A 15,778-nucleotide genomic window follows, 5' to 3' on the forward strand; every position below is an offset into this window, starting at 1 on the left:
ACTAAAACAGGAAAGATCTGTAACTGGAGTTAACCATCAATAACACACCGGATTCTAACCAAGACATTAACCAGATATTAAACCATACATTCAAATCTATATTTACAAGATTTGTAACCAAATCACATTTTGGATTATCATAAATCAAATTCTGTTATATACTTCTGAGTCTCTCCCCCTCCTCTGTTCCTCTCTTTATGCTTCTATCTTGATTACTTCCTCAATTCTATCTTGTCGATTGTCCAAGAAGTCTCTCTCTCTCTCTCTCTTTCTCTCTATCTCTCTCTCTCTCTCTCTCTCTCTCTCTCTCTCTCTCTCTCTCTCTCTCTATCTCTCTCTCTCTCTCCATATCATTATTTGCGCTTTCGCTCTTCTCCTCCTCTGTTCCCCTCTTAAGGCTTAAATCTTGACTACTTTACTCGTTCTGCATCAATTCTACCGTTAATACACCCTGCACTCTCGCTGCCTCTAGTCCTTCCTCTCTCACCATATCATTATTTACTCTCTTGCTCTCTCTTCTTCTCCTCGTCTGTTTCTCTCTCTATGCTTATATATTGATTACTTTACTCTCTCTGCTTCAATTCTATCGTCCATACTCCCTGCACTATCGCCGTCTCCTATCACTCCTCTCTCTCGCTCTTCTCCTCCTCTGTTCTTCTCTCTATGCTTATATATTGATTACTTTACTCTCTCTGCTTCAATTCTATCGTCCATACTCCCTGCACTATCGCCGTCTCCTATCACTCCTCTCTCTCGCTCTTCTCCTCCTCTGTTCCTCTCTCTATGCTTATTTTGATTACTTTACTCGCTCTGCCTCAGTTCTATCGTTCATACTTCCTGCACTCTCGCTGTATCCTGTCACTCCTTTCTCTCTCACCATATCATTATTTATTCTCTCTCTCTCTCTCTCTCTCTCCTTCTTCTTCTTCTTCTCCCCTGTTCCTCTCTCTATGCTTATGTCTTGATTTCTTTACTCTCACTGCCCCAATTCTATCTTGTCGACAATCCCTGCACACTCGCCGTCTCTTGTCGCTACTCTCTCTCTCACCTTACTCTTATTTACTCTCTCCCTTTTCGTCTCTGTTCCTCTCTCTATGCTTAGATCTTGATTACTTTATTCGCTCTGCTTCAATTCTATCTTGTCGATACTCCCTGCACACTCGCCGTCTCTTGTCACTCCTTTCTCTCACACCATATCTTTATTTGCGCTCTCGCTCTTCTTCTCTCACCGTATGCTTAGATTTTGATTACTTTATTCGCTCCGTTCTTACTTCCTGCACGCTTGCTCTCTCCTGTCGCTTGTTTCTCTCTCTCAGAGTCTGGTTATTCCCTCTCTCGATCGTCCGCTCTCTTAAAAAAACCCCATGACGGGGACGTCGTTCCACGCTCGAAACCGGCGGTGTTTCCTCTCCGCCACGTTCACAAAAGCGATAACGCGATGGCTCAGCCCGTCGTCGTCCGGTCATCGTTATCTAGACGACGTCTCTCTTCTCCACTACTCCTGGGCCGGGTCTTACAAAGAGACAAAACCCATTGAGCAACTCTCTCTCCAGCGGGAAAGAAATCTTCCCAGTCGCACAGATTAAGATTGGACTCAGTTTACTTGCCCACAGATTTGGTTTTTTCTTTTTGCTACTTTCGAACTTTACATTTATTGTTTTTCTAATTCAATATTTGATATTAATTTTAAATTTAATTTGTAGTTGCGTAAGTGTTATTTCTTGTATTTATTTTTTAATTATCTTATGCGATATTAGCTATTAATTTACGTCTAAAATTTAATCTTCACTTTTCATAATTAATTTATTTTGATTTTTTTCTTATTTCGTATCTAATGATTAATCTAATTTTTAATATTTATTTTTTATTGTTCAATAAATTTTTATTTTATTTTTCTTATTTAAATTTTTTAATATTCTTAAAAAAGGAAATATAAAATATTGGATAATAAAAATAATTAATAATTAAATATTTACGTTTCATTTAGTGCTTTTAATTCAGCATTAATAATTAAATAAAAGTAATTATTTAGTTACTTTTAAATTAAACATTTTTTCAGTTGAGTGGTTAATATTTAATTATTACAAGAGGAAAAAATAAAATTATTTAGTATTTTATCTTACACAAAATAGTGAATTAGAAAATAAAAGTATATAGTATATTTACCTTCCAAAAAGTATTGAATTAGAAAATAAAATGAATAATAAAATATTTCCCATTAACTTTACTACATCTTCCTCTGATTTTCTTGCTTTTTTTCTGAGTTTCCACTTAATCACCGGAACCGCAAAATAACCAAGAACCACCAACGGCAGCATAAAATCAGAGCCAAGGGCCTGGTCTTCCTTCTTTCCTGAGAGGTCTCCGTCACGCCCGTTTCCTCTTCTCTCTTCACAGACTAGACTTTCAGCCAGTAAATCTCAGCCAGCAGACTCCAGCCATGGCGGAACAGAGGAAGCCGAGCAAGCCTCCAGGAATCAGGTTCATAGAGAGAAGAACGAAATGGGAGCTAAGCTTCAAAACCCAGCGAGCAATCGTCCTGTTCCTGACCTTCATCGCCTACGCGAGCTACCACGCGGCGAGAAAGACAAGCAGCGTAGTGAAAACAGCGCTATTACCAGACTCTCCGTCTCTGGGCAGGGAAGCGGACCCGGGCTGGGCGCCCTTCAATCTCCCCGGCGGGCCAGCCTTGCTCGGCGATCTCGACGTGGCCTTCCTCTCCGTCTACGCCCTCGGAATCTACCTCTCCGGCCATCTCGCGGACCATCTAAACCAGAGAAAGTTCTTGGCCTGGGGAATGGTTCTCACAGGGGCCTTCACCTTGCTCTTGGGCGCAGGCTACTGGCTGGAGATACACAGGTTTTCTTACTACTTTGTGGTCATGATGCTGGCGGGGCTCTGCCAGTCGACGGGCTGGCCTACGGTGGTGGCCGTGGTGGAGAGATGGTGCGGGAAGAGCAGTAGTAGAGGGGTGGTAATGGGGGTCTGGAACGCCCACACGAGCTTGGGGAACGTAGCGGGGTCTTTAATGGCGGCCGCGCCGCTGAGTTACGGGTGGGGATGGAGCTTTGTGCCTCCGGCGGTGGGGATTGTGGTTGTGGGGGGGACGGTGGTGTTGTTTCTGCCACTGGAATTGGGGGAGGTGGGGGAATGGGAGAAGGAGAGATTGGTTGAGAGGGAGGAGGAAGAAGAGGAGTGCGGGGGTGTGGGATTCCTTGAAGCTTGGGGAATCCCCGGCGTGGCCCAGTTCGCCTTCTGCCTCTTCTTCTCTAAGCTTGTCGCTTATGCCTTCCTTTTCTGGCTCCCCGCTTACCTTACCCAGACTGGTAGTCACTCTTACTCTCTCTCTCGCTAACCCTCTCTCCCTCTCACATGCCCCGTCGCGCATTTTTTTTAGTTCTCTCTCTCTCTCTCTCTCTCTCGCGCGCGCGCGCGCTCGCGCTCTACTTTCCCTGTCTCTCTCAATCTCTCTCTCTCTATCTCTATGTTTATCCCTCCATCTCTCTTAATCCCTCTCTCTCTCATTCTCTGTTTCTCCCTCCCTCTCTCTTTATCTCTCTCTCTTTCTGTTTCTCCCTCCATCTCTCTTAATCTCTCTCTCTCTTTCTGTTTCTCCCTCCATCTCTCTTAATCTCTCTCTCTCTTTCTTTCTCTCCCTCTCTCTCTCTTTCTCTCTCTCTCTCTTTCTGTTTCTCCCTCCATCTCTCTTAATCTCTCTCTCTCTTTCTGTTTCTCCCTCCATCTCTCTTAATCTCTCTCTCTCTCTTTCTGTTTCTCCCTCCATCTCTCTTAATCTCTCTCTCTCTCTTTCTGTTTCTCCCTCCATCTCTCTTAATCTTTCTCTCTTTCTGTTTCTCCCTCCATCTCTCTTGATCTCTCTCTCCTTAATCTCCCCATCTCTCTTAATCTCTCTCTTTATTCTCTCCCTCTCTCTCTCTGTTTCTCCCTCCATTCTCTCTCTGCATGTTCCTCGCTCCATTCTCTCTCTCCATGTTTCTCCCTCCATTCTCTCTCAGTCACTCTCTCTCTCTCTCTCTCTCTCTCTCTCTATGTTTCCCCCTCCATCTCTCTCAATCACTCTCTCTCTCCGTATTCTGATCTATCCATCTATCCATCCACCTATCGATCCATGCACCCCATGCATCCACGTCGTACGCCTGAATCAAAGTTCTCGCAGAGATCGGAGGCAGGCACCTGACAGACACAGAAGCAGGGAAGCTATCGACCGTGTTCGACGTCGGAGGAGTGGCCGGAGCGATACTCGCGGGCCACATCTCGGACCGCACGGGAGCACCCGCCATTACAGCCGCCGGCTTCACCTTCTTCACAATCCCCTCTCTCTTCTTCTTCCACGCCTACGGCGGCCTCTCTCTCCTCGCCACAACCCTTCTCATGTTCGCCGCCGGCGTGTTCGTGAACGGGCCCTACGCTCTGATCACCACCGCCGTTGCCGCCGAGCTCGGCGGCGCCGCCGAGCGAGCCGGCCGCGCCAGGGCGGTGGGCACCGTGGCTGCCATCATCGACGGGACGGGCTCGGCCGGCGCCGCCGTTGGCTCGCTCGTGGTGGGTCGCTTGTCCGGAAGAGGATGGAGCCGCGTGTTCTTGGTGTTGATGGCGGCCGCGTTCTTCGCTGGCGTGCTGCTCACTCGCCTTGTGTTGGCGGAGGCCTCTGGAAAGATCAAGACTTCTGAAATTAGGCCTGATGATTGCACCGCTACCATGCCGGGCGTTTGAGTTCTTGTGTTGGGTCTGTCCTGTTTTGTGGGATTACGCTAGTGTTGTATTCAAGCTGGGAATTATTAGATTTGAGTGAGAACTGTAATGTAGATGGGAAATTATTTCAAAGTCAAATTAGAATAGTATGATGAGGACTGTATTGCGAAATAATCTGTGGATGTGCCAGAGAACACCTTTGATCATAGAAAGAGAAAAAGAAGGGGCTTCTGTCACTTTGGTTTTCTTTAATTTCTCAGGATCATACTTGAACAATTCTTAGGTGTATTCTTTATTAGCGATTGAGTTCTTGTGTTGGGTCATGGGTGTGTCTTGTTTTGTGGGATTACGCTAGTGTTGTATTCAAGTGGGGAATTTATTAGATTTGTGTGAGAACTGTAATGTGTATGGGAGATTATTTCAAAGTCAAATTAGAATAGTATGATGAAGATTGTATTGCGAAATAATCTGTGGATGTGCCAGAGAACACCTTTGATCATAGAAAGAGAACAAGGAGGCGCTTCTGTCACTTTGGTTTTGTTTAATTTCTCAGGATCAAACGTGAACAATACCTCGGTGTAGTCTTTACTAGCGTTTGAATATCCAAAATGGAGCACAAGAGGTCGTTCCAGTGCTCATCAAACTTCTGCGACATTGAATATCAGAAAAGATAGAATATTGCAAAGTCATCTGTGGATGTGCCAGAGAAAAACTTTTATCATAGATAGAGAGCAAGAGGGCGTTTCTGTCACTTTGGTTTTCTTTAATTTCTCAAGATCAAACGTTAACAATACCTCAGTGTATTCTTTATTAGCGTTTCAATATCCAAAATGGAGCACAAGAGGTCATTCCAGTGCTCATCAAACTTCTGGGACATTGAATATCAGAAAAGATGGAATATTGCAAAGTCATCTGTGGATGTGCCAGAGAACAACTTTGATCATAGATAGAGAAAAAGGGGGCGCTTCTGTCACTTTGATTTTCTTTAATTTCTCAGGATCAAATGTGAACAATACCTCGGTGTATTCTTTATTAGCGTTTCAATATCCAAAATGGAGCACAAGAGGTCATTCCAGTGCTCATCAAACTTCTGGGACATTGAATATCAGAAAAGATGGAATATTACAATGACAAAGGGTTGAAGTTGATCTCATCCCTTATGGCTCTGCTGCACCAGTCTGCAGCAGCAAGAATCTGCAAGGAAAATGGGTGGGACATGTCCCCAGCAGTGAAGACATGGGTGCTGCCCGGGAGCTCAATCCAGCTGAACCCCGTTTGTTTCCTGATGCCTTGCTGTTCCATAGCCTCCCTCACATCTGCTGCCTCCTCCCACTGCCCTACACTGGCGTGCATATTGCAGAGGAGCACATACGGCGCTGAGCCCACCGGATCAGCTTTCGCCAGCCCTTCCATAGCTAAAAGTGCAAGCTCGTCATTCCGGTTCACTCTGCAAGCCCCCAGCAAAGCCCCCCACACTGCCTGGCCTGGCGAAAGCGGCATGCTAATGACAATATCCACTGCCTCTTCTAAGCGCCCATGCCTGCCAAAAAGGTCTACAAGTGCAGCATAGTGCTCCATCTGAGGAGAAATCCCATGCTGATGCACCATGGCATCGAATATGTGTCTCCCATGATCCACCAACCCAGCATGACAGCATGCATGGAGAAGAGATACAAAGGTGATATGGGTTGGCAACACCTCTGCCCCCATTAGTGAGAAGAGCTGCAATGCTTCGTCTGCTCGCCCGTGCTGCGCATAGCTGCTGATGATAGCATTCCACGAAACAACATCCCTTCTCGTCATAATTGTATCAAATCCCAGTCGAGCATCTGTCAAGCTCCCACAGCGGGCGTACATGGTGATAAGGGCATTGCTGATCGGAGTGTCCGGTGCAACACGCTTAGTGAGGACTTGATGGACCTGTTTCCCATGGCAAAGGCTCGCAAGGCTGGCACAGGCACTGAGCGCAGCTGAGAGGGAGTGCCCATCAGGAGCCACCTCTCCAGAGCTCATCATCGTGGAGAACAAGCTCAATGCCTCACAATGCTCACCCGCCTGATCATAGCCGGCAATCAGAGTATTCCATGATATGGTATTCCTGCAAGGCATCATGTCAAACAAGCGCCGGGCTCCATTTAAATCGCCATTTCGAGCCAGTCCAGAGATCATCAGATTCCATGTTCTCTCCTCTGGATATGGCATCTTGCGCAAGAGCGCCATTGCCTCATCCATTCCCCCTGACTGCACATACCCGGCAATCATGGTGTTCCATGAAAAACTATCCCTTTCAACCATTTCATCGAACAAATCTTTGGCAGATTGGACCATGCCCACCTTCATGTAACTCATGATCATAGAATTCCAGGATATGACATTCCTCTGGAATCTCCTCTTCCCTTCAGCATGGGCACAGGGAACCATCTCAAACAGTCGACGGGCATTGTCAACCCGGCCGGCACGGCCAAAGGCTGCAATTAAGGTGTTATAAGCATCCACATCTCCCTCACCAGCATCAAGCAAGGCCGTCTCAGCAACATCCAACATCCCATTACGAGAAAGGCCCGAAATCAAAGCGCTCAGCGAGGCCGAGTCGCGCACCGGCATCTTCCTCCACATCCGAATGGCCTGTTCAACACCACCGCAACCGAGAAGCCCGGTCACGACAGCGTTCCAAGACACAGAATTTCTCACAGGCATTTCATCGAACAGGCGGACTGCATCAAAAATCCTCCCGCAACGGGCATACCCACTGATCATGGAATTCCAAGAAACGGCATCACGTTCAGGCATTTCATCGAACAGTTTCCGAGCATCATCAATCTGCCCAGCAACGGCGTACCCGGACAGCATAGTATTCCAGGAGATCACGTCCTTGGCGGGCATTTCGTTGAAAATCGCTCTAGCACGGAGAATTTCTCGGTGCCGCACGCAGGCGCCGAGAATCGTGTTCCAGGTGACTACATTCCGGCGGCGAAGCTCGCGGAAATGGCGAAACCCTAATTGGAGACCTTGCAGGCGGAGAATCTTTGCAAGGGCGCTGTTCTGTCGCCGGAAGAAGCCATCGTCGACGCTTCCGCCGCTGTAGGTCGCAATTAGGGTTTGGCAGGAGCTCTTGCGGAGGAGAGATCTGCTCGATCGCAGTACCATCGTCTTGCTGCCTCTGCATGGAAACTGTTAATATAGTACCCGATTTGAGTTCTTGTGTTGGGTCTGTCCTGTTTTGTGGGATTATGTTAGTGTTGTATTCAAGTGGGGAATTATTAGATTTGTGTTGAGAACTGTAGTGTAGATGGGAAATTATTTCAAAGTCAAACAAGAATAGTACGATGAAGATTGTATTGCGAAATAATCTGTGGATGTGCCAGAGAACAACTTTGATCATAGAAAGAGAAAAAGAAGGGGCTTCTGTCACTTTGGTTTTCTTTAATTTCTCAGGATCAAACTTGAACAATACCTCTTTGTATTTATTATTAGCGTTTGAGTTCTTGTGTTGGGTCATGGGTGCGTCTTGTTTTGTGGAATTACTCTAGTGTTGCATAATGCAGTTTCGGATCGTCCTGGACGGGGACGAAGGACGGGACGGTTTTTCATCCACCGACAAAAAAACCGTCCCATCCAATAATCTCCGGACAGTTTTTCGTCCCGTCCTGTCCTCCCAGGAGAAATTTTTGTCCCGAAACTCGTCCTGGACCAAAAAACACATTTTATATTTTTAATATATTATAATAGATTATAATATATTATAAATTGTCCAAGCGATGCAACGTGGCAACATCTCAACCGTCGGATGCAAATCCAACGGTTTTCTGTCCGGATTCATCCGTCCCTCATCCGGAGACCTCCGGACAACAATTTTTTCGTCCGGGGACAAAAAAACCGTCCCGTCTGCGTCCCTGCACTATAGTTGCATTCAAGTGGGGAATTTATTCGATTTGTGTGAGAACAGTAGTGTAGATGGGAAATTATTTCAAAGTCAAATATGAATAGTGAGATGGAAATTGTATTGGGAAATTATCTGTGGATGTGCCAGAGACCAACTTTGATCATAGAAAGAGAGAAAGACCGTGGTTCTGTCACTTTGGTTTTGTTTAATTTCTCAGGATCAAACGTGAACAATACTTAGGTGTATTCTTTATTAGCGGTTGAGTTCTCGTGTTGGGTCTGTCCTGTTTTGTGGGATTATGTTACTGTTTTATTTAAGGGGGGAATTATTCGATTTGTGTGAGAACTGTAATGTAGATGGGAAACTATTTCAAAGTCAAATAAGAATGGCAATCTGAGGATGTGCCAAAGAACAACTTTGATCATAGAAAGAGAAGAAGGGTGCACTTCTGTCACTTTGGTTTTGCTTAATTTCTCAGTAACAAACGTGAACAATACCTATGTATATTATATATTATCGTTTTCTTACATTTTTGGAATCTTAATTAGAGATTTCGTAGTTCCAAGATGGGCGTGAAAGCCTGAAGATTGTGAAAGGTTTAATTTTTTAATCTGATTCCCTAGAACTTATCTATCTTTAATTTGTTAGAATTCAGTCTTTCCTGAAAAAAGTTAAATGGTTTTAGAGTAATTTTGTGGAGACTGGTAGCGGACTGACATTGATTCGAAATGCTTTTGCAGAAGCCATTTCAAAGTTGGAAGAAGCATGACGTCCTATTGTGCCTAGGAAATGAAAACATGCAGTGTGCCTTTCTCTCAGCTGATCAGGACATGGCCCAATCTTACATTTATAAAGGCAGTAGATGAGTTAGTCTTTTTCCTTATCCTTGAATTTTATTATCATCTTGAGAGATGAAATATTGAAATTTAGTTTCTAGGATCTGCAGAATGAACTTCATTTCAACTATTTAAAAATGACAAAGAAGGTGCAGTTCATTTTCAATAAGCCTTATATGTAAAATAGAGACTATCCTGAATTCTACTGATCAAATTTCTTCAAGTGCCAGGAAACAAATACATCTATAAGATGGGAAGAAAAGAAAATTCAAATAGGAAGAAAGGAAGATGAAAAGGGACAAGGAAAATAAACATAATAAGAAATAGGAAAACCAAGAGAAAGATGAAGAAGAAAAATAATAGGAGGAATAAGGACACGAAGAGGAAAAACAAGAATAATAGAAAAACGGTAGAAGAATACAAGAAGAACAAAATGAAAAGACAAGAAGAAGAAAAAACAAAAACGGAAGAAAAAGAAAATAAGAAGAGAAGATGAAAAGAAGAATAAAAGAAAAAGAGAAGAAGAAAATAAGAAAAAGAGACACAGAAGAACAAAATATGAGCAAAATAAGAACAAAAAGGAAAAAAATAAAATAAGAAGAAAAAAAATTGAAGAAGAGAAGATGAGAAGAAGTTCAGTCACTCTGAATATTCTAGAGCATGAGGTGCAGCCTGGAAACCCAAAGGCTAGAAAGTTAACCTATTGATTGAACTAAATCAGTCTTTCATTAATTAATAAAAGTGATCAATAAATATTATTTGGCCATTTAAGTCATTAAACAGACTTTTATATGGGCCTAGAGGGTCATATGCATAAGATTTACGGATGTGGGAGGATATGCCTAAAGTTATCTATTTTGAAAAGATCCTATAAAAGTGAAAATAAAGGGGGCCACCCATTTTAGGTGCTCGTACCAGCCAGATCTATGCACCTCCCTACTCTATCCACTTCCCGTACTAGTGAGGCTTGATGGTGAGAAGATCCACAAGATCTTCAAAGAGAGTTTGAGAAACAGAATAGGAGATCTAGCATTGCACCAATCTTGTGGATACATCAAGAGGCTAGTCACATGAATGATAACTTGCAAATTAACATGATTAATTAATGAATTTTGCATTAGATTTATGTGTTTTAATGTCTATATTTGCATGTTATCATATAAAAATGAAGATAAATCACTTAAACTTTGATTTTACTATTATTTCTGATGTTTTATCATTTTTTACATGGAATTTAACCTCATTTCAGTGAATAAATATTTTTTACAGGGCCTTAAATACTTGGCTAAAGGTTGGTAAGGGCTTTCCTAATTTTTCTGGAATTTTTCCATATTTTTATATAATTTTTTTACCATTATATAGCCAAGAAATGATTTTTATATATTTAAATAATACATATTTAATTTATTTTGCATTTTATAATATATTTATATACATATCAAGGGGCATCCACGTCATTCGCCCGAAATTCGGGCGAATGAGTGGATGATTATTATTTATAATAATAAGAGAGAGAAAGAGAGCGTTATTGGGTCATTATGGCACCACGAATCGCGATGCCATAATGAGTGAATGATTTTTATTAAAAAGGCAACCGACACGCACGTGCACAGTTTATATTACTTTTTTTAAAGTCGTTAGCGCGTGCATTTAATGCACGCGCTAACTGACATTTGTGTTTAAGAAATCGACGCCCGGTAAGCTTACCACATTTATTATTATTATTTTAAAAATGACGCTGGTCAAAAATTGGCTCTCAACGGGAAAACAAAGAGAAGGGAGACGTGGCTTATTCCTGGCAGTTTAAAAAGAAGAATATTCTCCAATGATTGTGGGCGGCGGACGCGCACAACGACGTGTCAGAGCGCGATCCAAGAAGGTGGAAAATGAGAAAAAGATATTCCGACCAATAGATAAATGCCATTTTCCTACCTTCTTGGAGGAGAGATAAATACATCCAACGGCCTAGATTAATCCTCACTAAAACCTTGATATCTTGAGATCTAGACATCCGATTGGGCTGAAATTTTGAGGGTAGGTTCTTCTTTTCTCCCTCTACAATCCAGACGGTTGGATCTTTAAATGGAGGTCTGGAAGTGGGCGAAAATCACTTTTTGATGCTCTCTCCAAGGATTTGGCCAGGAAGGACACAAGGGATGCTTTGGAAGTTGACAATTCTTGATTCTGCACTCAAATTTGTAAGTTTCTGATTTGTATTTCAATCTTCTTCTTGAACGATTCTAAAACGCCAAGGCATGGGCGAAATGTGCATGCCCTAAAAGTTGGTTTTGAATGAAATTAGCAGTGCATTTTGATTCTGATTCAAGATCTGATTTTTCATCTTTAATTCTACATCAATTTAAAACATTTCTACATTATTAGATTTTTAATTTAGGGTCAGATTTCATCTTTTCCCAAATTCTTCACTTTCTCTCTCTAGGTTAATTTGTCTATTTTCTCTCTCTAGATTTTGATTTTTATTGTTTAGAAATTAATTTAATATATAAAAAGCCTAAAAATAAAATTTTATTCGAAAATTCATCCATCTTGAAGTCCAATTTAAAAATCCCATTCTTGATTATTTAATTCCCAATTTTAATTCATAAAAATTGTCTTAAATTTTTATAATAATTGGAAAAGTAATAATCCGAATTAAACTGATCTTATAATTGAAATACTTCTATCTTGAGGTTTCTGACCAAAATATTTAAAATCAAAATTAAGTTTTACTTGATTTTGATTAATTAAAAACACTATTAAGCATAATTAAGATTTACTAATTGCATAATTAATTCTTCTTTGAATTAATTCATTGAAATTTGATTAAAATTCTTACTTGCTGCCTCCCTGTGGTTCGACCCTTTGCTTGCTCTATATTCTATATTTAGTGATTAAGGGTATTTATAAATTTTATTGCATAAATCTAAACATCAAATCAACGACATATTTACACGTATTTTTAGGCTTATCAATTGGCGCTGTTGCCGAGGAGGCACGTCTAGAATTTTAAATTATTCATCAGGAATATTCTGCTCTTGAGTGATAACCAATTTTTATACATTCTTGAATTGAATTCAATTTTGCATTTATTTGTTGGGAATTTTAAACGCATAGTGGAAATTGCAAAAATTGTCATTTCTTTCTATCTTATATTTGATTTCTCCTGTTCATCTAAGCTGATTGTCTTACTATTTGTGTGATTTACATTGCATGAATGGTAGGAGGTCCTTAAATCCCTATATAGTGAACCTTGAGACGATCAGTAGAAGTCTTAGTCTTGATAATATTTTTGAGAGCTCCGAAGGGGAAAATCAACAAATTTGTGAGAGAATGGAGGATAACTAAAATTGTAGAGCTGAACAAGGAATGAGAAGAATGAGATTGAGAGATTATTCTGGTCCTTCAGAGAGTGAAACTTATACTAAAATTTCTGCTCCTTTACCTGAAAATGTTAACTTTAGAAGTGACCCGAATATGATCAATCAATTAACTACATTTTATGGACGATTTAATGAGGAGCCTTATGAGTTTTTAGAAGAGTATAATCAGATATGTTCTGCTTATAGTTATGCAGGTGTTCCTCAAGAAATCCTCAAACTCATGCTATTTCAATTTTCTTTGAAAGATAGGGCCAAAGAGTGGTTCAAAGGAGTAGGTCAACAATTTCAATCATGGAGTGAGATGCAATCTAGCTTTTTAAAGAAATTCTAATCTTATGGAAAGAACACTTAAATTAGGAAGGCTATAAGAGATTTCCATCAAGGAACTGACACCCTTGGAGACGCATGGGAAAGATTTATGTCACTTACTAGGAAGTGCCCACATCATGGAATTCCATCTCATGAATTAGTTCAATTTTTTTATGGTGGATTGAATGATCAGGAACGGCACCTAGTAGATATATCTAGTGGAGGAGTGTTCCTTGACATTCATGCAGATGAATCCATGAAAATTATGGAAAAGTTAGTGGAAGATTGGACATATTGTCAAAGTTTTTCGTACACTAACCGAAATGCAGGTCCAAAGCGTGGAGGAATCATTGACGTCAAAGCAGTTGAGCCAGAGATCAGAATGGATAAATTGGAAAGAGACATGAGCAAGATTGGTAAAACAATAGAAGATATGAGTAATAATTTTAAATCTTTTTTGCAGGAAACTAAAGGAAAGGCGAATACATATGAGGGCAACAATTCCACTAACACCCCTTGTTGTTTTTGTTCTAGTGAAGAACATTCTGATGAATCTTGTCCTATGGTTGAACAGGCCAATGAATTTGGGAGACAAGATGCAGGAAATACTCAATGTAATTTAAGACCTAAACAGAATTGGAGCAAAGGAGGAAACAACAACTTCGCATCAAAGCAATTTGCTCCGCAGCAATATCCGCAAAATTTTCAAATTTTTTCTAATCCTTTTTACACTCATCCTAACAACAATAATGAAAGCACTAACTCAACTTTAATGGATTTTATCAGGGAAATGCAGGAAGAGAGAAAGAGTATGCATGAATAAAGGAAGATGTTGATGCAAACGTTAGAAGAGCACGAAAAAGAAATTGAAATGCTCAAGCGAGGACAAGGCGTTCAAGCAGCACAACCTGCCCTTAGAATGAAAGGTAAATCAGAAGAAATCTTTCTAAGAGAAAGCTATCCAGGTCAACTTCCTACCCAGCCTAATATTAATCCGAAGAATATCATGTTGTGTGTAGATAGGAATTTAGAATCATCATGTTTTTTATCTTCAGAAAATACGAATGAATCTTGCATTAGTGAAAATAATAATGTTGCATCATGCACTGGTTTTACGAATAATTTTTTATATAGTTGTGAAGAAGATATGAATGAAAATAATAATAATGATGAGCAAGTGCATGAAATTTCAAAACTTAGAAGTGGAAAGGTTTTGTTGGATCCTCATGAAAAGGGTGTAGGATTGCATGAAGCTAAAGATAAAGAAAATGGTAAGATGGAAAATGATCAACGAGATAAGGGTTGCCAGGATGAGGAAAGGCATCCAAGAATGGCAGACCCTAATCCAGTTGATTATAGACCACCCATTCCATTTCCTAGTGCATTAAATATAACCAATCAAAAACCAGAAAATTCTCATTTGCTTGAAATATTTAAAAATGCAACCATAACTATTTCCCTTAGGCAATACAAAATATTCCTTCTTATGCAAAATATGTGAAGGAATTGTGCACCCCTTCTAGGAAGTAGAAAAGAGTACAACTTTCTGAAAATATTAGTTCAATTCTATTGAATGATATTCCTAGAAAAAAAAGAGATCTAGGGGCTCCTCTCATTAAATGTGAAATAGGAGGAATGGTTTTTAGCAAATCCCTTCTTGATTCAGGTGCTAGTGTTAACATAATGCCTAAAGCTTTGTATGATAAATTTAAATTTGGTGGACTTGAACCTATTTTTCTTGAATTACAATTAGCCGATGGATCAATTAGGCAACCTTATGGAAAATTAGAAGATGTTATTGTGAAAATAGAGAACTGTAAATTTCCTGTTTATTTCATAGTTGCAGATATGAAAATAACATAAAATTGGAGCCATGCTCCTATTATTTTAGGTAGACCATTCCTAGCTATGGCAAAAGCCACAACGGATTGAGATAAGGGTACTGTGGAGCTCAAAGTAGGAGATAAAAAAATTGAACTATCTATCTCAAAATTAATGAAATACCCAAAAGACAAAAGTGAGGATGTTTGTTTTCTAGGGTTGGTAGAAGAAGAAAATTTTGATTTTGACCCGTGCTCTTATGAATTATTTTCTTGTGAATCTAATGAGTATTTAAATGAAAAATCATCTATGCCAGAAAATATTTCATTACATTCTGAAATTGAGCTCAAACCTTTACCTTCGTCATTGAATTATGATTATTTAGGACCATGCAATTCTTTTCCTGTAATTATATCATCATTGTTATCCTCTAAGCAAGAATTAGAGCTTTTAGATGTTTTATCCACTTAAAAATCTGTTATAGGATGGACAATAGATGATATTAAGGGCATTAGTCCAAACATTTGTGAGCATAGAATTTTCTTAGAAGACAATTCTAAAGCAACAAGACAATCTCAAAGGTGACTCAATTCACACATGTTGGAGGTTTTTAAGAAAGAAATCATGAAATGGCTAAAAGCTGATTTCATATATGTCATTTCAGATAGCCCATGGGTAAGTCCTATACATGTAGTACCTAAGAAAACAGGAATAACAGTGACAAAGGATGAGAATGGAAATGAAGTTCAAACTAGAGTGGCTTCTAGTTGGAGAGTATGCATAGATTACAGAAAGGTTAACTAGACAACAAAGAAAGATCATTATCCATTACCATT

At 40.4% G+C, this 15,778-nt stretch overlaps 2 protein-coding genes across 2 annotated transcripts; one reads left to right on the plus strand and one right to left on the minus strand.

Annotated features, from left to right (window-relative positions):
- Nucleotides 1–2,259: 2,259 nt before the first annotated feature.
- On the plus strand, nucleotides 2,260–4,816 carry LOC144710042 (putative glycerol-3-phosphate transporter 1). The gene is made up of 2 exons (XM_078583707.1): nucleotides 2,260–3,326; nucleotides 4,178–4,816. The coding sequence occupies exons 1-2, from the start codon at nucleotides 2,441–2,443 to the stop codon at nucleotides 4,732–4,734; spliced, it is 1,443 nt and encodes a 480-aa protein (XP_078439833.1). The 5' UTR covers nucleotides 2,260–2,440; the 3' UTR covers nucleotides 4,735–4,816.
- An 898-nt stretch (nucleotides 4,817–5,714) lies between these two features.
- LOC144710537 (pentatricopeptide repeat-containing protein At1g62260, mitochondrial-like) lies at nucleotides 5,715–7,942 on the minus strand. The gene has a single exon (XM_078584347.1). It carries the CDS (start codon nucleotides 7,858–7,860, stop codon nucleotides 5,836–5,838), a length of 2,025 nt encoding a protein of 674 aa, XP_078440473.1. The 5' UTR covers nucleotides 7,861–7,942; the 3' UTR covers nucleotides 5,715–5,835.
- Between the last annotated feature and the right edge of the window lie 7,836 nt (nucleotides 7,943–15,778).

The sequence above is a fragment of the Wolffia australiana genome, chromosome 12, assembly GCF_029677425.1.
Source record: "Wolffia australiana isolate 7733 chromosome 12, ASM2967742v1".
In the NCBI taxonomy this organism is placed as follows: domain Eukaryota; kingdom Viridiplantae; phylum Streptophyta; class Magnoliopsida; order Alismatales; family Araceae; genus Wolffia; species Wolffia australiana.